Below are 21,444 nucleotides of genomic sequence, written 5' to 3'. Positions count from 1 at the left end.
TTGTGGGTACCCACTGGGGACCAAGTCCATGGGAAGGAATAGATGTCAGCTTGTGCAAGAGTGTAAATACTGGACTTCCTCCTTTGCTTTGTAATTGCTTCTTGTGCTCATGTTCACAGATGTTTCTTTGTGGGCATAAAGAACAAGCTTTGAGGCTAACACAACCTATGCTTAAACTGGTGGATTAAGGAGTCCTAGTGTGCTCCTTGCCTGCATAAATCCAACTGTTTGTAGTACCCCTCCCACTGCTTTTTGTCCCCATTCCATGGCTTGGTTTCACAGAAAGGAAGTTTAGGGATCTCAGCCAGGAAAAAGCCATCCAGATTGCTATAGCACAGAACCCCTAAGTGTGCCAGGATCAGCCCCCACTGCTCAATCCAAACTCTGCTAATTTCATTACTATGCTGAGGAGGCAAACTACAGACATATATTTACGTCTGTATCCCTATCCTCAACTCAGCTAGGAAATCCCAGAGCCATCTGCAATTTCAGGCATATCCCCAATGCTAACTCTGTCTGTAAACTAGAGCAACAAACTTCCATCACTATTGTCTCCAGTTTTAAGTGTTGGCTTATCAGAACTAACCAGAGGATTTATAGTCTGGCAGCAGTCTGTGGTAGTAAATTTTTAGACAGGGCTAACAAGCAGTTTCAGGATAGGCAGTCGTTTTTTCCACCATGGAGCAACACTAAAGAAAAAAGGCTGAAGTAGGACCAGGAAGAGATCCATAAAGATTTCCTCTTGCTCCATGTCTGCATAACTATAGTATCCCATTACGCTGTGCTAGTTCTCCTCCAGAAACTGAAGGGCAGAAGAGAACAGCAACTGCAGTATGTGCTATGTTGCTCAAATCTATCTTGAATCAATAGAGTAGAATCATAGAATGGTTTGACTTGGAAGGGATCTTTAAAGGTCATCTAGTCCCAGCTCCCCGGCAATGAGCAGGAACATCTTCAGCTAGATCAGGTGGCTCAGAGCCCCATCCAACCTGGCCTTGAAAGTTTCTAGGGATGGGGCATCTGCCACCTCTCTGGGCAACCTGTTCCAGTGTTTCACCATCCTCATTGTCTTGTGTATATTTTCTTCAAACCCTTTGTGTCCTGTACTCTGGTCCACCTCTGCAATCTACAGGGGCTTTACAGTAACCTAACTGCCTGACCCCACCCCACTTTCACTGCAGCCTTTAAGAGTCCCACCAAAAGACCTATGGCTTGTTTCACACTGCTGCAAATGCACAAGGCTGAGAAGTTGCATGGGACTGGCAGAATTACAGGGAAGACCAGTCTGTTGTAACTTCTGTCCTTGTGACCACGCAGGAAAAAACTTGTCCTCCAAACTGATTCTAGAAGCACTCTGCCCAGCTGTGGAAGGTCCTAGGGAATCTGAACTGATCTCATGGCCACATACAAGTAGCAAGAGATGCCACAGAGCTGAGGCATGCCTGTAAGCATGGATATCAGAGAGCTCAGCTCTATGCAGTCCTATATGTTCTGTTTCTTAACATGCAAATTGGTCCCTCATGACATATGTGATTTTTAATACCTTTACATCGCATATTCATTTGCAAAGTTCTGAGGGGAAGAGCAAGTGATTTTTCTTGTTGCTGTCTTTTCTCTAACCTTTAAAAGGAACCTGTCTAAATTCCTCTCTAAAAGGAATTTTAGGACTGAAATGTTTTTTGGGACCCCAACCATAATGTTTAGGTTAGGACTTCTAAAAAGCAGGATTTTATTGTGACATTCATAGCCCTCTCTGCTTAGACACTGGTGTATGTGTCACAAATGATTTCCCGTAAGGGAACATTCAGGTTCCATATTGCTGTCTTTTTTTTTTTTTTTCTTTTAACGGAAACCAACCTGCAACACTCCCAGACCTGAAGCTGCCTGGTGGTAAGACCCTACATTTTTTCAGCATCAGTACAGATAGAGCATACAGACCTCATGTTTTGTAATGCACAAATTTCTGTGCCAGTAGGACTTTGCATTATCAACAAAGGACTTGTTGGATTTTATTCCACATTTCAGTGAATATGGAAAGTAACTAAGGGCAAATTCTTCTGGTTTTTGGAATGTTACGGAGGAAGGAACTATGGCAAAACACTAAAAGCCTTCGAGAATAATTTTAGATTAATCCCATCTGTGTGTTTTTTAACAATCTTGCTCAAGACATTGTTGTGAAACTAGCCTAGGCTAATATACTTCTACTTGTAGTTTGTTAGTTTCTGCTTCATTTTCAGTATATTAAAACTCTTTCAATTCTACTAGGGTTGAAGGTCTGAGACAGTTCAGTAATGGTATCTTGTTATAGAATCACAGAAAAATAGAATCAAAAGGAATACAATGATACTTTTTTTTTTAGAAGTTCCTTTGGCCCTTATCTAGCAATATCCTTCAAGTAGCAGGATGTAGCCATTAAAATCAATATATGAGAACTTGGATACCTTGGGCGTTTTTTCTTATTTAAATTAATAGCACAAGTAAGAAGTAAACCACCCAGTGCCCTGGTTCCTCATGAGGTTTTCTGTGTTATCAGTGTAGTCAAGTGCAATAAATAAACAAACTCCATGTGCTAGTATCAAGGGCTGATCTAAATTGACCATTTCTAATGAATTATTTCGTTACCAGCTGGAAGAACGGATGATTTATTGTCATTCCTTTCTGGTTAATTCACTTGTAATAAAGAACATACGAAATAGAGCAGATTGACAAGTTTTTTTAATCCATTGGAAAAAAATGACTTAGTGAGAAAGTGGGAAGTTATTGTGGGAGTTTGATCTGTAAAGGCCCAGGGAAAATCCGCTGTGGATCCCAGTTTGGCGTTTTGCACTGTGTATTTATTTATGTTAGTGTATATAGTGTTTTCTTCTAGCAAATCCTAGAATTCTGGCGTGGGTTTATTCAGACTAATCCACTTTAAATCAAAGGAGATTTTACCTGACTTGTAAGGTAAGTCTTGTACTTACTTTTGTAAGAAAAATAGGAGGAAGGGTTCCCTCTCTACTCACAAGATAGGACATTGGCGTGCTCCATCGGAGAATGCTGCTGTGGTGCAGGCGTATTGCCGTGACCTGCTACTCCCCTCACCCTTGGCTTTGCTCCCGGTGCCCAGTAGGGCCCTTCTGTGCACATGTCCGTTACAAGTCACGAACAGTCTCTCAGTCACAGAGGTCACAAGCTTGAAGCACCCCGCGCCTGGGAGATACAGTCCCCACAAGCCACGGAAAGGAGGGCGCAGGCACCCCTTGCCCAGCTGGGAGCAAGCTCAGCCATCTTAGCTCAGCCCCCCTCCCGGGGCCGTGATGGCTGATTTAGGACCGGGCGGGTGCCCAGGTGACTCCTCTGCTCCTCCTGCTCTGCCGGGCTGGGCCGTTCCGGCTGCTACAACCGTTCAGAAGCCGCCGTGCCCGTGCCCGTGCCCGTGCCCGTGCCCCTGTCCCTGTCCCTGTCCCTGTCCCTGTCCCTTCACCCGGGCGGCAGCGGGGTCGGGATTCACCTCAGGCGGCGCGGCAGCCTGCACGCGACCTACCCGGCCTGCGCGCGCGGCGGCGCCCCCTGTCGCCCTGCCCGTACGCACGCCGCGCACGGTGTAGTGTGGCGGCGGGTCACGTGACGGCGCTCAGCTGACTGTCGCGCGGGCGGCGCGGCGGATGGCGCCGGCGGGCGCGGGGGGAGCGGTGCGGCCTGCTGTCACGGTGAGCGCCGCGGCGGGCGGGGGGTCGGGCACGGCTCCGGCACCGGGTTCTCGGCTCACTGCCCTTCTCCCGCAGATGAACGGGGCCCCGCGGGACGCGGCGGAGCCGGCAGCGGTGTGGGAGCGGCCCTGGTCGCTGGAGGAGATCCGTAAGGGCAGCCAGAGCTGGTCCTTGGCCTCGGACGCCGGGGTGAGCGGTGCGGCCGGGACCGGGCCTGGGGCCGGGCCTGGGACTGGAGGGGAGCGCGGGTCTGCCCCGAGGCTTGGGGCCGTGTACAGGGAGGTGCTGCCACCCGCTGGCCCGAGCAGCGGCCGGGGGTCCGCCTGCCCGCCTCGGGCAGCGCGCGGCGGCAGCAGCCCGCCGGGGCACCGCTGGGCGGCGGGCGGGGGGAGCAGCCCTGGGCAGCGCCCGGCGGAGTCCCCCGTTGCTTTAACCATCCGGTCCGGGCGAGAGAACTGAAACGAGGAGTTGGCACCAAAGGAGATGCAAAATGAAATGGAAACGGAGCAGGATGAGGCTTGGTCCTAGGTGTACCTGGGAGTGCTTTAGTCTAAATTGTGTGCGCTTTGATGCTAAGTTGAAGTCTGGGGTCAAATCTGCCTGTGTCATGAACGGTGCCGAAATAAAAAAGGAGTTGGATGCTGACTAATGCTTTCCTCTGTTGTAAACAGCTTCTGCATTTTCTACAAGAGTTCTCACAACAAACCATATCCAGAACTCATGAAATCAAAAAGCAAGTAGATGGATTGATTAATGAAACAAAAGCCATAGACTGTCGCCTTCATAATGTCTTCAATGACTTCCTTATGTTGTCCAATACGCAGTTCATAGAGAACGTGAGTATGTTCTTGTATCCCATCGAGCTTCTACTCCAGACATTGGTGTTGCTCCTTACTGTAAGTAAGGGGCAACAAAACACTAGAGAAGTGAGTCGACTTTTTGGCAAGTCTGATGTTGATTTAGAGATGAAGTAGCTTTTAATAACTTTCTGTTAAAGAGCCTCCTAATTCCTTCATGAGCGATGCATTGTCCCATCTTGGCAGATTCTCATTTGCCTTTTCTGAGGTAACTTCCTTCCTTGTTTATATGTGACATAGAGATCGGAGTTTCGTTTTTAGGACTGTGAACGAGTTGGGATCTCTGAGATGTCTTGGTATATCTTTACAAGTAGCATGAATGTAGCTGCACTTGGCTGTCTAAATATGAGGAACGTTATACTATGCTGTACATATGCCCAGTGGTGTTATGCAGTTGATATTAAAAGTGTTGGACTGCAGGCAGTTGTCTGTTATGTTTGGTCATAATGAGCATATTTCTTGGTTAATGTTCCCACTTTATGAATATTGCTATTTTAGAAAGGTAAAAGCTTGACGTGAAAGCCTGTTACAACATTGTATCACTAGAAGCATGTGTATAATTAAGATGTAGGGCTCTAATAGTCTTTCAGATTTGTGGAGGGTTTTTTAGCACTGAGTTTTATCGGGTGTTTTGTTTTGGTCAGCATTGTTCTTAGGCCACGCGTGTCTCATCTGACTGAAGCCATGATGCTGTTATTGGAAAGATGCTGGCAGAGGACAAGACAATGGAAATCTGGATTTCTGTTGTGGGTCATTTTGGTGGTGGTGCTGGGTTTTTCTCAGAGCTGCAATGTCTTTTCCGGCCTACCTTTGCTCTTCAGCATAATGATTCTACTGAGAACAGTTTGTACCAAATGTCTTAAATCTTGGATGCTTGAAGCTGTTTGTTCCCAATTTTAAGTGCACAGAAATAGGTCCTCGTTTCTAGTTCTCAATTTAGTTAATGTGAGAGATTTGCCCCTTCCCAAGGGATAACTGCACCTGTGTTTGAGAGATTTGGATTTAGGTTTGCAGGTCCAAGGGGGTTTTTATTCCCCTGTCTCCTTGTAGCTGATCCTACAAAAGAGTGCTAAATGAGCTGGATGAGAGGGATCATCAGAACAAACTGAAGGCTGAAAGAGGATGTGAACCTTCTCTGTAAGTACAGGAGAAGGGTAAACGCTAAAGAAGAAAAGCTATTAAATGACAGAAAACAAAAGGAAAATAGATAGCCCATAAGTAAACTTAAGTTCGACTTTGATGGTTTCTAGAATAGCTTTATGTTAGGGGCATTAAAACAGTGCTGCTTTTTAACACATGCAAGTCAATCTGTGAACAGTGTTAAATGGTCAACTTGTCTTCCACTAGTGCAGTGACATTTGCTGTCTTGAATTACCTTAGCTGGATTGAGGGGCTGCCTGATGGTAATTTCAGGATGATGACTTCAATGCGTGAAGGAGGCTATGAAGATGCTTGGTGTCATCCATGGCTTCTTTTTTTAAATATGTAATAAATTAATGTCTAATTAATTACACATTAACAATATATTTTATTTTGTTGGTGGTGCCTGTGGTTTAGCTCCTGCAGCAGCATGTTGTTCTTACTTGAATTAATTCTGCTTGACTTTTTAGAGAGTCTATGATGAAGAAGTGGAAGAGCCTGTTCCCAAAGCTGATGTTGGAGACAAAACAGAGCAGGTAGTTAACTTAAGCTGCCTGGAGTGCTGGCAATATGTTTGCAGCTGTTGTCTACCTTATAATTTTCAAACTTATTTTGTGGATGTTTACAGCTTACGATCCAAACTGTTTCCTTTCTCCTTGAAGTCTCTCTGTTGTTAGTAAAACGTAACGTTAACGGTAACATTGGAGGCTGCTACAGTGTATGATGATTTGTGAAGGCCTTCCCAAGCTTAATACTGTGTCCAGTAGACAAGACTTATGCGTTGATTTTCAAATGGCTATGCGTGGTTTTTTCAGCAAGAGAACTGAGGCCTTGGGCCTTCTTACTGGATTCAGAGGTAGTGAATTGGGGAAGCAGAATCTGACTGCAATTCACAGGGATAAAAACTCAGAGAGCTTTTTATCTATCTTACAGTCTAGGTATAACATACCATAAATGTTCCCTTGATGGGCTGGGAGCACAAATAAGATAGTACTGTGCTGGTGTGGATGTTTATAACATCTCTGTTTCTGGGAGTGATAAAGATCAAAGGTTGTGATCGTCTTTCTCTTACATATAGCTTTCATTGTACTAATTTGAAGTTAAAATTTTGCACGTGTGTGGCAGTGAGATTGAGTCTTGAGTAAAATTCAATGACAATGTGTTGTTCCTGTTACTAAAGGAAAAGACACGGGAACAGAAAGAAGCCGATCTGATCCCCAAAATCCAAGAAGCAGTGAATTATGGGTTGCAAGTTCTGGACAGTGCATTTGAACAGCTAGACATCAAAGCAGGCAACTCTGACTCAGAAGAGGAAGAAAGTAATGAAAGGATGGAACTAATACTTGAGCCAAAGGTACAGAGACCTATTCTGTCTGGGAGCATGGGTTTGCATTTGGCTTTGTTGGACTTCCTCTTTGCTTCTGTCAGCAGTATCACTGTGTTGGTATAAAATTGGTATTTGTTACCTAAAAAGATTTGACAACTGCATCTGAAGGAGAAGCGCTCCTTGCTGAGCTATTCCTTGTGTAGCCTGCTTGTCGCGCAGTTGGGTTAGTGTTAAGGTACGACACGTTAAAGGGAGTTAATTGTGTGTTAGGCAGTGAACTTGCAAAGGGAAGCTGCAAATCTGGGTGGCGTGGGGCCTTTAAATTTCATGCTTTTTAGGTACAAACAGTATCTTCATAGGTGGTTTTTACTCTCTCAGTAATTAAGAACCCTAGGTGCAGGATTTGGGATAAGACTGATGCCTGCAAGTCTTTGCAAGGATATTCTTCTGTTAGATGGCACCTAGAAAACAAGTTGGGACCACACAAATAGAAGTAGCCCCCTTCTTTGACAGTGTTTAAAAAGGAATAAACCTCAGCTGGTCCACCCAGTTGCATGCTGACTGGAAGCATGCATCTGGTGGGACTCTCTTGAAACAAGCTTGTGTCTTCCTTGAGTTAAAACAAGGGGTTAAGAATTCTGTCTTCATCAGCAATGTAGAGCTGTTCCTAGATGTCAGAAAGACCTGCTGTTTTCTCTTTCCAGGATCTCTATATTGACAGGCCTTTACCTTACTTGATTGGCTCTCAGCAGTTTATGGAACAAGATGATGTTGGCCTTGGAGATCTCTCTAGTGAAGGTATGTGCTGGCATGAGTTTTTATTCCTACGTAATTTCCTAATCTGAGACTTTGGTCTGTTTTAACTCACAGCCTGGGTTATGCTGCATAGTGTTCTTGCATGTTTAGAAGCACGCTGTGATTAGCTGGGTAAAAAAATGTGCATTGTGCTGTGACAATCACTTTACTGATATGCAAAGCGGTAACTTCTCAGTAACTTGTGCTCCATGTATTAGAAACACCCAGTGCTAAAATTTCAGCAGCTTTCAAAGCTCTTCCAAACCACTTGCTTTTCCAACTGATTTTTAGTTCTCTTCACAAAGCCTTTAAAGTTGCTGTCAGTATGCGTGGTGACCACGTTGCTCTGTGTACAGATGTCGTGTCTGATCTTAACTTTTCTGTTGTCGTTTAAAATAGAAGGATCAGTAGACAGTGATCGTGGAAGTGTAATTGACAGTGAGGAGAAAGACGAAGAGGTAAGTGACAAGTGACAGTACCAGCTGCTTTGCACAAGCATTCATGAGTGCTTGTTTGTGTGTGAAACCATTAGCTACCTTGCTTTTTCATGTGGGGTCTTAAAATATATTGCAGAATGTCTGTTCCTAATGTTGGTTGTGGTAAATGTGCTTGTTATTACTATACTTATGCGGTAGTTTTCTCTGCAGCTTTTCAGAGGAACAATAAAGTGGTATTGGCTCTAACTGCTATTAGAGTTGAATACTTCGAACTGAAATGTTTTATTCCAGTCTAATTTCACTTTGTGAAGCAAATAAGGTTCTTATAAATAATTGCATTTATGGAGAACAAATCTGTTGTAAATTACAGTTATGAAAAATGGGATGGAGACTAAGAGGAGCAAGTTTAAAGGTTAAGTAATGTACGTCCAGGCTTTGCCTCATGAATCTACTGCATTGGACTATCAATTTCTCATGTGTTTTGCCTGCCTTGGCTGGGATGTCTCTGCTTTGTAACTGTGCTATGAAAGCACTCCTTTTATCTTGAGGAGTTTGGTTTTGGTGTCTTTGCTCAGTTAAAGTTAAATTCCTTTTGAGCTACTCAAATGCGCTGTTGGATGGAGTTTGCTGTCTTTGCTAAATTAGTAACTTTCTAGTGAGCTCTGTTCATAAAAATGGTCAATAATGGGGAAACAGTTCCTTGGTCGGGTCACGGTGAGGAGATTTGAATGTCCAAATATAAGCAAGTTCAGAGCTTCTGAGCCCTCTCTTGATTACTGGACAAAAATAACGTGTGATACTTGTCTTTGGGTCTCTTGTGTTCCAGGAATCAGATGATGAATTTGGAAACCCTAGTGAAGATGACCAAAAGACGGTATGTTTATACCTGAAAGTCTTTCCAGTTGTGACACAGTGAGGAAGCTAGAAAGAGGAGATAAGAGCGCTAGACGATTAATTGTTAAAAACTTTGGTTAAGCCTGATTTGTATAACTTTGTATGGGAAGGTTGTCCTGGCCAGGTGTCACTGTGTTGTGAAATTGAACCTGGGTTGGGTTTAAAGACATACTTGCAAGCCATCATTAAATGCAAAGCATATGTGTTATGGCATTGCCTGATGTGTGTTTTCTTCAGGAATAACTTTGGAGTCATAAGAGTTCAAAGAATCTACCCCAGGAAAATATAAGTGTCCTGTAGGATTATTGGGTCTATAATTAAAATTCTAAATTTGCTATGCAGGAAGTAAGGAACAATGCAGTTTGAGTATGACATGAAATCAAAGATGTGAACAGTATTAAATGTTTGAAAAGTGAAAAGTATGTCCATTTGGATAACGAATGGAAAAGAAATGTTTAAACTGAAAAATTCAAGCCTGACTTTAATTGTTGGTAGTATGTGGTAATAGGAGAAGGAATCTCACCCATGTTTATATGTGCCACTGCAAGAGGTGTTTATTCTGGGGATCCTCCATCTGAAATGATTTAGTACCAAAAGAACAATGTTTCAAAAAGCAACCCTTTTTTTTTTATCTGTTTTGATAAAACAATGTTACAAAAGCACTCGGATGTTACATTAAGCTTCATAGGATAACTTTGTATGCCTGATGTATTTTAAGGTGAACAAGTGCCTTTGTGTAGTTCGTGGTGAGGTCACTTCTGGGCCCTTGTCCCTGCCAGCCCCCAGCTCACAATTCACTTCATCTTTTTCTTTCATCCCCTTTTTCTTATTGACGTGACTGAGGCCAAGATGTGGGCATGTGTTGCCTGTCATTCTGCTATTTTTTACCAGCTAACCACAATGTTCCTGAGTTAAGGCTAAATACTAGGTTTTTAGTGGAGAGGAGTTTGTAAACTAAGGGAAGCAGGACAGCCAGACCAGTTCAGGCTTGTGTATAGAAGCGGTACACTCCTTGTGAGGAGAGACTTGGTGTCCTCAATTGTGTCTGTGGTCCAGAAGTGTTCAGTGACACAGCACAGGGGTGTACTAGAGGATGCAGCAACTTGCTTGGAGCTAGAGGTACTCCTTCCTTACTTCTCAAAAGCCGTGACACACCCCAAACTGGCTGAATGTTTCTCTCCTTTCAGTAAGTTTGCTTTGAATATTTTGTCTAAGCAGATGTAGTTCTGTGCTTGTTTTGTATGCCAACTTCAGGAGAACACAAAAGGGTATTACTGTTTTTTAGAGGACAGCACAGATAAGTGATGAAGATGATTATGATGGCTGTGATCTCTTTGACTCTGAAAAAGAGGAAGATGAGGATGGAGACTTAGATGAAAGCACAAGGCCTGTAAGTAATTGTTGCCTTCCTGGAGAGAGATTTGACTTCCCTCATGAAAAATCTGTCTTTACAAGGATTATAATGGTAGCTCTCAGTTACCTGGGATGGGATCCTGTTGAGAGGGCCTGTAAAAATCCTGAATTGTCTTTCAAAATGGTAGTTCAGGCTTCACCCCTTTAAACTAGGGGACTCCTGAACCCTAAGATGCCATCAAAGCTGTCTTTGAAGGTCATTAAGAAATTACTTGTGCATTTGCATGTGGTAAATGCATCTTGCTTGTCCTGCTCCCAAAATGAGATGACATTAAAAATTATGTGATTGTAAGGGACTAGAAATGTTTTGGGTTGTTTTTTTTTTTTTCTTCGATGCTTGCGTAATCTGTTAATTGCTTTCTTAATAGAAAGCTGCGTTGCTTCTTCTGAGGGCTTCAGTCAAAGTCTAGACGGGACATTGTACAAGTGAGGCTGTAGAATACACTATTTATAGTTGTAATTGCATCAAGTTGTTAACTGGATTGTATATAAGGAATATGCTGTTATTTGTCCCTAATACTTAGAAGAAGAAGAGGCCAACATCATTTGCAGATGAGCTGGCAGCCCGAATCAAAGGAGAAGTGCCGATCAAACAGGATGAAGAGCATTCATGTAAGTTAACTCTTCAGCTTTGATAAGCGCTTGTGAGATAGTGGGGGTCTCATGAGAGAGTTGTACAGGACCTCTCTCAAGTAGTTATTCTTGCAGCAAAGCAGCAGTTGAAAATAACTGCCTGAAATTGAGGTGGCAAGTGCTTGTGAGCCTGCTTTTGACCTGTAATTCTGAGAGCATGAACAGACAAGAACAGTGTGTGTGCATGTTCTTCTGTGATTCAGTCAATCAAGCTAGGTCTGTGGATACCAGAGTATAAAACCTACCAGCTTACCTTGTTCAGTTACAAGGAAATCTTTTGTTCATTGAAATAACCTTGAGATGGTAAGGCCAGAGGGAATAAAACTCTGGCTTTGCCTTATGTAACTGAATCAAGGATAATACGTCTAGAGCCATTTGAGATGCTTAAAGGTTCTGCGTGCTCTGTGTGGGATCTGTACCATCTGGAATGCTGCGTTGCTCTCTGGCATCTCAGGTGACACTAGTTTGTATGTGGGCAACTGTGTTGAACCCATGGTGTCTGACATAATGGTGCTATTACAATTTTAAGTGCCAATTTTAGAACTTGTACTTCATAGAATTGCTTTAGTGGGCTGATTCATATGAAAATGTATAGGTCAGCTTGGTTAGGTTCTCTTTATCATAAATTGATCACAAGCTACAAGTAAAGATGGACTATTTTATTTACGTTTGGAATTTTCCTCTTAAAGCCCTGTCACCAGAGACTAAAACAAGGAAAACCTTGAAAGAGAAGAAAGAAGTGAGAGCTCCATCGGATGGTAGGATTTCCTCCTCTCTTGTTTTTGAATTGTGGGCTGGAATGTAAGACACTGCTCAGGAAACTGCAGCATCTACTCTAGAGACTGGGTGGGATTATCAGTGAGCAACCTTCAAGGTGAGCGTGTACAGAAATCTAGGTTCTGATGTGCATGTAACACAAGGCTAGAAACAGGCCTAGTGAGAGTTCCTCCCTAAATGTGCTCTTGTGGAGCAACCATATACAAGCCAGTGGGACTACAGCAGCTTCTCTATATGTGTCATGTTTATGAGAGACACGTGATGGAATCAAACCAGTTTTAATTTTTGTTGTCTTTTTAATTGCCTTCCTAAAACTTGGTCATTTGTGGTACAGCTCTTGGTTCTTGTGCTTTCTAGATGAAGATGATGACATCTTCAAGCCTCCTAAGTTGACTGATGAAGACTTCACACCATTTGGGTCTAGGGGTGGTCTCTTCAGTGGTGGAACAGGTCTCTTTGATGATGAAGAGGTGAGAATTCTGGAGAATATAGAAATGGGAGTGTGTGTGTTCCCGTTAAAATTAAAAAAAACAAAAACAAAAAAACCCAACAAACCCACAAAAAAACAAAACAAAACAAAAACCAAACCCAAAAGATCCTGACAAATTCTCCCCTCTGGAAGGCAGGGAGAGGAAACAGTATTTTCTTGCTCAGTAATAAGCATAGTGGAACAGTGTAGCTTTCTGGTGGAGAAAGAGAGCTACAGAGGTCAGGGACTTATGTTCTCCTTGGCACAAAGCCCTCTCTTCTGCAGTAGTGCTGCTAGAGATGCAAGTGTTTTCCTATTGTTACATTAGACAGGCTCTAATTCATCAGAGCTTACTCAGCACCTACCTCACTTTTATCTGTGGAGAAAAACCAAATGCCATACTGTTTGTTTATTTTAAAACAGATGATTTCTTTTAAAATCCCTGTAAGAATACTGAATTTTGTCATTCTCTCGTTCTCCCTGGGTATGGGAGAAGTTTGAGAGGAAAGAGAACGTGATGTCCTTTCCATTTTATCTTTAACTAAGAATATCCCAACAGAGATGCTGTTGGGTTTCTCTGTCTCTGTGCCGTTAAAAGTTCCCTATTGCAATTATGTTATGTTCTTTCATCTAGCTGTTGTACAATTCCTGGGTTATCTGCACTGGCAAGAAAAGTTCACCTTAAGCTTATTCTTGTGCTATGTATCTATAGCTGACTTGAGGAAAGAATGGCACAAAGTTCATTTCTGACCTTATTTTAGCATCGTTTGTGCATGTGAATGGGGAGAGAAACTCAATGTCAGGGATACTTAAGATTTGAGAATCTGACAGTGCAGGGTGTAAAACAACTGGTTGCCTCTGATTTTATCATGCAGCCGACATTGATAACATTCAAAAATAATCCATAATAGTAGCCAAACTGTTGCCTTTGTGGGATGTTGTGTTCCTTGTTGCAACCAGAACAAAAGTCAGGTGCTCCTTGGAGTTGAGGAAGCTATTAGACTGAAATTTGGAAGGAGACCTCATGTACAGCTGACCTCAAGCTCGTCACGCCAATCTACTAGAATATAACCAACACGCACTAGAGATGGCCATTGTGTGAAGGGAAGAGGATTGTTCTATGCAATGCTTTCCCCTCAAATGCAGCCTTTATTGAAAAAAAATATTAATGAGCTTTCTTTTTACGTAGCAGCCAACAGCTTTCAAAAAAAAAAAAAAATCCAGTAGTGCAAGCCAGCTTTGTGTCTGTGCAAATTCAGATGAATCTATCACCAGACCCTCTTCATTACTTATTGCCAAGACTACTTTTCTCATCTTGTAGACACAGGACACCAAGCAGATTTGTCTGTGATTGTTGCCTTCCTGCATATGCTTGTTCTTGGTTTTCTGTTACCTGAAAGTTAATCATTTAGGAAGCGTAACTTATCTTCACTTACCTTGTGTAATGGAGGAGGCCTTACTGTACCAGAAAGCAGCCACAGTTGGTCAACAGGCAAACGGTAACTGACCAATGTGCAATAAGTCACTGACATTCCTGCTGCAGCCCTGCGCTCCCCAACTCTTTCCTAAGTATTGCTGCCTTCTTTCCACAAAGCTTTATACAAAGACCATGCATTTTGAGTCTCCAGGGAGAAAACCTCTAATACCCAACATCCCACACAAGGGAGGCTTTCAAGTAATTAAGTGGTCAGTACTCACAAGATCTGGAGGTTTCCTGGAAACGTAGGCTGTGATTCTCCGGGAGGATCAGCACAGGACAACTGCAAACTGGACACACAGACTTTTGTGGGAGTGTCCTGCAATGCTTTTGATCTAGAACACATATCTCTGCACCATACTGGTGTCTTGGAGTCTCCTTAGCAATGATATAAATCATTAATCTTAACCATGTGAAGTTCAGGAGTATTTTATTTATTCAGAAGATCTGAATTCCTCTTTCAAACCATACTGTATAAATTTCAGTAAGAAATCTTAGAATCAGGACCTAAACAGCTGTACATTAATTAGTGTAAGCCCGTGAGGGCAAATAAAAGGTCATTCGTTCTCTGCAGTAAACAGACTGATAATCAGTGTAAATTAAATTTTAGAAGACAGAAAGCTACTCTTCTGAATGTATGCTTGCAAGTTAATGCTTGAGTACCTAGGTTTCAATCTATATGGGCAGACATCCTTTTGAGAAGGAAGCAGTGGTTACCTCCTCTGTCTTGGCTTAGAAGTGGATATTCTACATGGGAAAAGCAGCAGCTGTCTTTTGCTACAAAACCAAAATTCACCACTTCCCCACCCCTTTGCATTTTCATCTACAATCAGAGCGATCTTTTTGCTGAAGCACCAAAAGGAGAAGAATCAAAAGAGAGGGAGGAGCGAGTCCCAATAAGTGAAGGTAAGAACAAATTGTTGTCTCCTGTAGTCCTGTCTATGCTGTGATTTATCACCGCTAGTGGCTAGACTGTTTTGTTTCCAAACTAGAAAGTCTGGAGTAGCAATTGTTGGCAAGTCTTTTCTCCTCCCCAGTCTTAATAGAGAACAGCTGTGTTTTCCTTGAATTTTAAATGTGTTTGTTCACTATGATCTCTTACACACACCTACTCTCCTGGAGCTGAAAGGATGTCCTTACTGATGTTGGCAGAACTTTCTGCGTGCATTGGGTTCCTGCTGATGAAGAGTACTTTGCAAGATCCAGTTGTGTGTTTCAGTGGAGTAAAGATTTCTTATTGCAGATTAATGCATATCTGAGTTTGCCATTATCTGCATATCTAGACCTTTAAGGAGTGTGAGCACACGTTCTGTACTGCATCAGCTTTTTCTGAAGCACTGCATTTGACAAATTTTCAGATATGGGTTGGGAGACTAAGCCATTTTGTTTTGAGTGTATTGTATTGAAGTGGTTTTGAGTGTGTGAATGTGAACTTTTGTAAATCGTGCTGTGGGTAAATGTATATCATGTTTATAAGCTTCAGTAGAGCTGTTTTATGGAGTTTTAATGGCACAAAAATATCCAGGATGTTCTTATATATATATCTGCAAAAAACCCAGAAGTTCAAGGATAATATCTAAAGAGTTCTGAGCTGTTGAGGAAAAACAATGGAGCTCAAAGACTTCTCAGATTCCTATTTCTATGGTAGGGTTCTGAAGGATTTGACAGTATAAAACAAGTGCATCCATTTGTATTGTACTTCCTATGATTTCAGCATCCTCTACAAAGTCCTTAAAGAAAGTTCCTGCAGGTGCAGTATCTCTGTTCCCAGGTATGATTCATTCAATAGCAAATTGCTTCATGCACAGAATGCTCTCTTCTTTAAAACCTGATGGAGGGGTTTTAAAGAAGAAAACTGTCTAAATACAGCATCACTGCATTGCTTGATCATGTGCTTAATGACAAATACAGGTGCTTCTGCCATGCTAAGCCTAAACTGCAGCATGCTTTATGGATAATCAGGATTCTGTAGGACCTCTGAAGGTAGATATTGATGGCAGATCCTTTAAGGGTGTGTGTTACTTTAACTGATGTTACACAGTTTAAGTCTGCAGTGCATGCAGTCACACCTTCCCTCTGTACTCTGAGAAGGAAATGTATTTTGATCTTTCAGATTTGATCATATTCCTTTAGGTTAGCAGAAGAACAGTTTAAACATCAAGTTCCTATATTCTTGTGGCACAAGTAAATAAGACCAGTCTTGTTTCTTCAGTTTTGGTTAGGAGAATCTGCATACGTAGGGAAGGACCAGATCTGTAACTTGGAGCTAAAAAAAAATAAATTATATTAAGATCCCTGTTCCATATCAGACTTCAAGCTGAGCGATGAAAAGAAACGTATGTCACCAGTCTCTTTGAATCAACTGACGTTGATTTCTCTCTCTGTGTAGGGTCTTCACCTGATTGAGTTACCTTAATTTTAAGTTTTGCCCTTTTATTAAGAAAGGCATATTTTAAGACTATGGCTTCAGTTAACTGAGCCCTCAGTCAGCATGATTTTTAGAGTAGAATGTATACAAATACAGGCTTTTTACTCCAGGATGAAGGACAAACATCAGCAATGCTCATTCTACATAATTCTAAGATTTGGTAGCAAAGTTTAAAAGAGCAGATTGAGGTTTTCTTTATCCTTCACTCTTTCTTGGAGTTACTGTTGCATAAACAGTGAATTTCCCATCATTCTAACAGTGTCCTGCTCTAGTTCATCAGGAATTAAGTTATATGTAACATTTATTCAAAGTCTTCGGTTGCTCCCTCTCAGTAACTTGTAGACAGGCTAAAGCCACCTGAGAAAAAACAAGACTGAGGCTCCTTTGCTATTCAAAATCACCGGATGAACACATTCCCGGTGAACAGTTTGTTTAGGAACTTCAGAATGTTTAATAATTAATCAAACTTTGTGGCTGTATTCCTGTCAATCCTGTGGCACTTCCTAATTGCACGGTACACTTTTTTTATAATAAACTCCTGCTGTGCCAGTCAAAATTCATGCAGTCTGCTGACTTTTTAACCAAAAAGTGGTCGTTCTATTTTCTGCCAACCTATCAATTAAAGCCGCTTTTTTTCTTTTTGTTTTTTAACCATTTCCAAGCACCTATACATATGGAGCAAAAGACAGGCTTGGAACCAGGCTGCCGGTTTTTACCAAAAACGCTAGAAGTGTTCACAGACAATCTATCAACATGCACATATCACTGAAGCAGGACCTTTCCACACCAGATGTAGAAGAAACAGTTGTTACCAGCTTACTCTAGTTGATCACTGCCATATCTGAAGCTCACGGGAATCTTGGGACCAAACTCAGCCTCATACTGCAGTACTGCTATTGGTCTTGCATGACAAGTGCAGAACTCAGTCACCTGTCCTCCCTTCTCCTCAAGCACCTCACCACTCGTCCACAGTGGTGTGGCTTACTATTAGTGAAGTAGGATTCTGGTTTGGGAAGTCCATAGGGTGACAGTGTGGGACTGCTGGGTCTGGAACCCAGCTGCCGTTCCTAGGGAAGGTGACCAGGTTTGAGGAAGAAGTGATGGCAGTGAGAGTGATCCATCTGTGACTTGGCTTTATCAGGAAGTTTCCAGCTAACGCTTTTGATGCGGCATTGTTTCAGGAGTGGATTAAGAGTTGCTGTGATGAAAACTCTGCCTGGCTCCACTTAACTATAGCACAAGTTCAGCTTTTCGGTAACTGACAATGATCTTAGTGTGGCATTTTTTCCCCCGTCTGACCTGCAGGAGGAAGTGATGTGTTTAGTTCCACCGTAGTTGTGGAAAAAGACAAGAAACCTGCAGCACAGAGCACAGAGAAAACTCCTAAACAGCCTGGGAAAGTTGTTCTGTTTGACGATGATGACGACTTTTTTGTGGGAGCAACTAAAAAGCCTCCAGATTCAGGTACCTCTATACATGTGCAGTGGAAGGTTAAACATTAAAGGTCATCAGAATTAAAACTGATAGGAATCAATGAGTTACAAAATTCAGACCTGCATCACTGCTGCTTCTGCTTGGGTTCTTGGGGTTTGGTTGGTTGGGGTTTTTTTCTTTTTGGTTATTGGCATTTTTTTTCCTCAGAGTGGTGTGGGACTGGTTTATTTGTATGTGCTCTCTCTTAGGATGCTTCTTCTACTGATAGGGCAGTATCTAGTCTTGAATCAGGGAAAAGGTATAGACCTTGTTCACACAGCCTTGAATCCTTCTGCCCAGCACTGCCTTTTGGTAAGCTCTAGGCCTTTAGAGATGCTAAACCAATATGAAACACTGTGTTCAAGCATTTAGAGGTAACGGTTGACTCTATCACAATGCTTGAGTGCATTGTCCGTTACCAGTGCTCTCAGGTAAGTGGTGTTTTACTTTGAGAGCTTGTCTAACTTTTTCTCTTAAAGACTTCTGGTGTTGGTCAGCTTTAAAAGAGGGAGCATTGTATCTTTCGTGACTCTGGTATCTTCTCTTCTTCGGTAGCGGCTGTTCTGTTCTGGTAATTCCCTGTTTGCTTTGTCTCTTGATGCAGTCAAGTCCGCAGCTGACTTATTTGATGATGATGATGATGAAGGTGACTTATTCAAGGAAAAACCTGCCATTCCTCCTGTGGTTGCTGGCACAACTAAAGAAATAGAAAGCCGTAAGGAGAAAGTCATGGAAAAGAAGGTAATGGCATATAAATAGATCTTGTGGTTAAGGTTTTAGGAAAAAGTTGAAGCTGAAGTGGTCTTTCCGTGTACAACACTATGGAAGTGCCATATTTGTGAGGCAGAACTAGGTTCATAGGGTCTTCCATGACCAGACTGCTTCAGGGACCCTTAAATGTTGTTTGCCTCTCAAAATTTGGGTATATTCGAGGTTTTGGGGGGGGGGGGGGGGGGGGGGGGGCAGATTGGAGGAATGTTATTAAGGCATGATTGAAATAAGAGCAAAATGAGAAGTCTCTGATTGTAAAAAATGTTTTATGAAATTAATGGCTGAAGTGAAGCCAGTCTGACTTAAGAACCTTTGGTTCTGTGCTGCAAAGACTGTGTTTGCAGTTATACCAACCACTGATAGCAGCTTAACTGGTAACCCATTGCTTGTATATATTGTGGGAGAGGAGGGTGGGTATCACGGTTCTACCTAAGTATATACAATACTTGGAGTGTTCAAAAAGCTGTTTTTCAGCTGAAAACTGTTCAAGTTGTAGAAAGCTCTACGTGCTGTCCTGAGGACACAAGTACAGAGAGTTATAAAAGTCTCCTAGTTCTCACTCTGCTTTCATTTTCAGAGCAATATCTTGAGGAAAGTGGTAGTGCTCTTTGTTTCTCTCTGAGCAGCATACAGTGCTGGGGAAGTCTAATGCAAATTGCTGCAGAACTTTCTCCATATTACACCTGAGCACAAGGGCCAAAGTCAGCTTCTATTTCTGATGCAGTGCAAGAGTATCCATGGTCAATGGAGCTGGAGCAGTGGTGGGAGGTCATCCAATGCCATTGTTCTGATCTCATAGCACTTGGCCTTCCTGGAGAAGAGCATGGGAACTGATTCAGCAGTACCAGTCCTGCTCTGTCAGGAAGCGAGGGCTGTTTTATACTCCACGCTTGCTGACAGTAGTGCTTGGGTCTGGAATCATTCTGAGTTTAATGGCAGTATAGCTGGTGGCAGGCTGGGGCTGTGCTGTGCTAATGCAGGAAATGATGGCTGACACAAACTGCCCTCTTCCTTTACGAAATACAGCTTGTTAAAATAATAATTTTCCGTTAACTTATGAGGCAGCCTGGTATAAATCTCTGCATGTATTTTCTGCCGAGAAGGATGGAGGTGGGAGGGGAGATCTATGGCAAGACCTGCAAGTCACTCCTGCATAGCTCTGGCTGCATGAGAAGACCTCACTCAGCACGTGACTTTTGGACTTCAGCCCATGGGTGACAAGCTTGTGTTCTGTCCCTTCAACTGCTGGGACGCTGCCTCTTAGAAAGGGTCATATGATATATCTGCCCTTACTGAACGTAAATAGGTGCTGATGAAGTGTCTTTATTTGTCCTAGAGTCAGACATCTTCAGGTGATGACTTCAAGCCTTTATCTGAAACATCTCCAATAAAACAGAGGGGCCTCTTCTCTGATGAGGAGGATTCTGAAGTGAGTATCTCTTTGATAAATCTGTGCAGAAATTCTTGGGATCTGAGTCACCCTGACTTCAGTCCACTTGTATCTGAGGACTCCTTGTTCATCTATAGGGTTAGGAATTCTGACATCCATGCATCTGGTCCCAGCCATCCTGAAAGTTCCTTCTTGCTCCAAGACTGAAATCTCTTGGAATGTTTTCCCCAACTTTAGAAAACTAAAATAGTTTGGTATACACAGGCATAAATTGAAAGCCTGAAGAGGGGAGGGATCAGCAAATCAAGAACAAGAATCATGAAAGACTGCACATATTTAATATTGTATCCTTGGCTTACAGTTAGGAATTAATCTGTAAAGCTGAGGAGAAGTCCATGTGGAGTTGCAGGTGTTGGTACATCTGAGTAAGACAATCTTTCCCTACTTCACAGACACACTAAACACCCTTTAAAAGGAAAAATGTGAATGTCATAGAGTCATAGAATTGTCTAGGTTGTAAGGGGCCTTTCAGATAGAGTCCAACCATCAGCCTAACACTGACAAAACCAGACTAAACCATGTCCCTCAGCACCATGTCTACCCATCTTTTAAATACCTCCAGGGATGGCAATTCCTGGACAGCCTATTCCAATGCTTGATAACCCTTCTGGTGAAGAAATTTTTCCTAATATCCAATCTAAACCTCCCCTGGTGCAACTTGAGGCCGTTTCCTCTTGTCCTATCGCCTGTTACTTGTGAGAAGAGACTGACCCCCACTTCTCTACACCCTCCTTTCAGGTAGTTGTAGAGAGCGATAAGGTCTCCGCTCAGCCACCTTTTCTCCAGGCTGAACAACTCCAGCTCCCTCAGCCACTCCTTACAAGACTTGGACTCAGACCCCTCAACAGCTTCGTTGCCCTTCTCTGGACCCATTTAGAGTTCTTAAATGTATACCATTGCTTTGCAAAGTGACATTTCTTTGATTTGCACAGGACTTGTTTTCATCAAGTAAAACTGTGAAGTCCAGAGCTACATCTCTCCCCGCCAGCAAGTCCATGACAAAAGCTCCGCTCTCCTTGTTTGATGATGATGAAGAGGTGAGTACCACTTCCTGATACTGCCTGTGTATGGGAACCCTCATGCACAGTCTGTTGCAAATGCAGGAGAAAATATTCAGAAGTTTACAACACAAAGCTTGTAAATGGAGCACTAAGAGCATTACATTGATCTTGCATTGTGTAGCAGTTCTGACCATGTGGATGGCATTATGGAGGAGAATGGTCGCAGGGACTCTTGTGGGTTCTTGGTGTCTTTTTAGTATTTTGCAGTCAGTGCATATCATTTCTGGACCTAAACGTGAAGAATGTTATCCCTCTGATAGGACTAGGGAACACTGAGCAATAGAACTGATGTGAGCTTCAAGAAGCTCTTTTATTCTGGCCCGTGGTACCTACCCACATGGATGACTTCT

General features: G+C 42.6%; 1 protein-coding gene across 7 annotated transcripts in view; it reads left to right on the top strand.

The window, feature by feature from the left end:
* The first annotated feature begins 3,620 nt into the window (after positions 1-3,620).
* Positions 3,621-21,444, top strand: part of WASHC2C (WASH complex subunit 2C) — a 36,982-nt gene continuing 19,158 nt past the window's right edge. For 2 of the 7 annotated variants that reach the window (XM_074590044.1, XM_074590040.1), the window contains exons 1-18: positions 3,621-3,692; positions 3,768-3,881; positions 4,364-4,528; positions 6,160-6,225; positions 6,870-7,043; positions 7,721-7,814; positions 8,211-8,269; positions 9,075-9,122; positions 10,428-10,532; positions 11,083-11,167; positions 11,878-11,946; positions 12,323-12,435; positions 14,745-14,817; positions 15,626-15,682; positions 17,645-17,803; positions 18,417-18,553; positions 19,920-20,012; positions 20,966-21,070. In XM_074590044.1, coding sequence (XP_074446145.1) covers positions 3,648-3,692; positions 3,768-3,881; positions 4,364-4,528; positions 6,160-6,225; positions 6,870-7,043; positions 7,721-7,814; positions 8,211-8,269; positions 9,075-9,122; positions 10,428-10,532; positions 11,083-11,167; positions 11,878-11,946; positions 12,323-12,435; positions 14,745-14,817; positions 15,626-15,682; positions 17,645-17,803; positions 18,417-18,553; positions 19,920-20,012; positions 20,966-21,070 — 1,761 coding nt within the window. In that variant the 5' untranslated portion in view covers positions 3,621-3,647. Of the gene's footprint in view, positions 3,693-3,767; positions 3,882-4,363; positions 4,529-6,159; positions 6,226-6,869; positions 7,044-7,720; positions 7,815-8,210; positions 8,270-9,074; positions 9,123-10,427; positions 10,533-11,079; positions 11,168-11,877; positions 11,947-12,322; positions 12,436-14,744; positions 14,818-15,625; positions 15,683-17,644; positions 17,804-18,416; positions 18,554-19,919; positions 20,013-20,965; positions 21,071-21,444 lie in introns of all 7 variants that reach the window. The other 5 variants (XM_074590043.1, XM_074590039.1, XM_074590045.1 and 2 more) reach the window with 3 other exon arrangements.

Source organism: Larus michahellis, chromosome 6 (assembly GCF_964199755.1).
Source record: "Larus michahellis chromosome 6, bLarMic1.1, whole genome shotgun sequence".
NCBI lineage: Eukaryota > Metazoa > Chordata > Aves > Charadriiformes > Laridae > Larus > Larus michahellis.
Note: the sequence above shows the minus strand (reverse complement) of the source record. Positions and strands in the feature narration are given on the sequence as shown.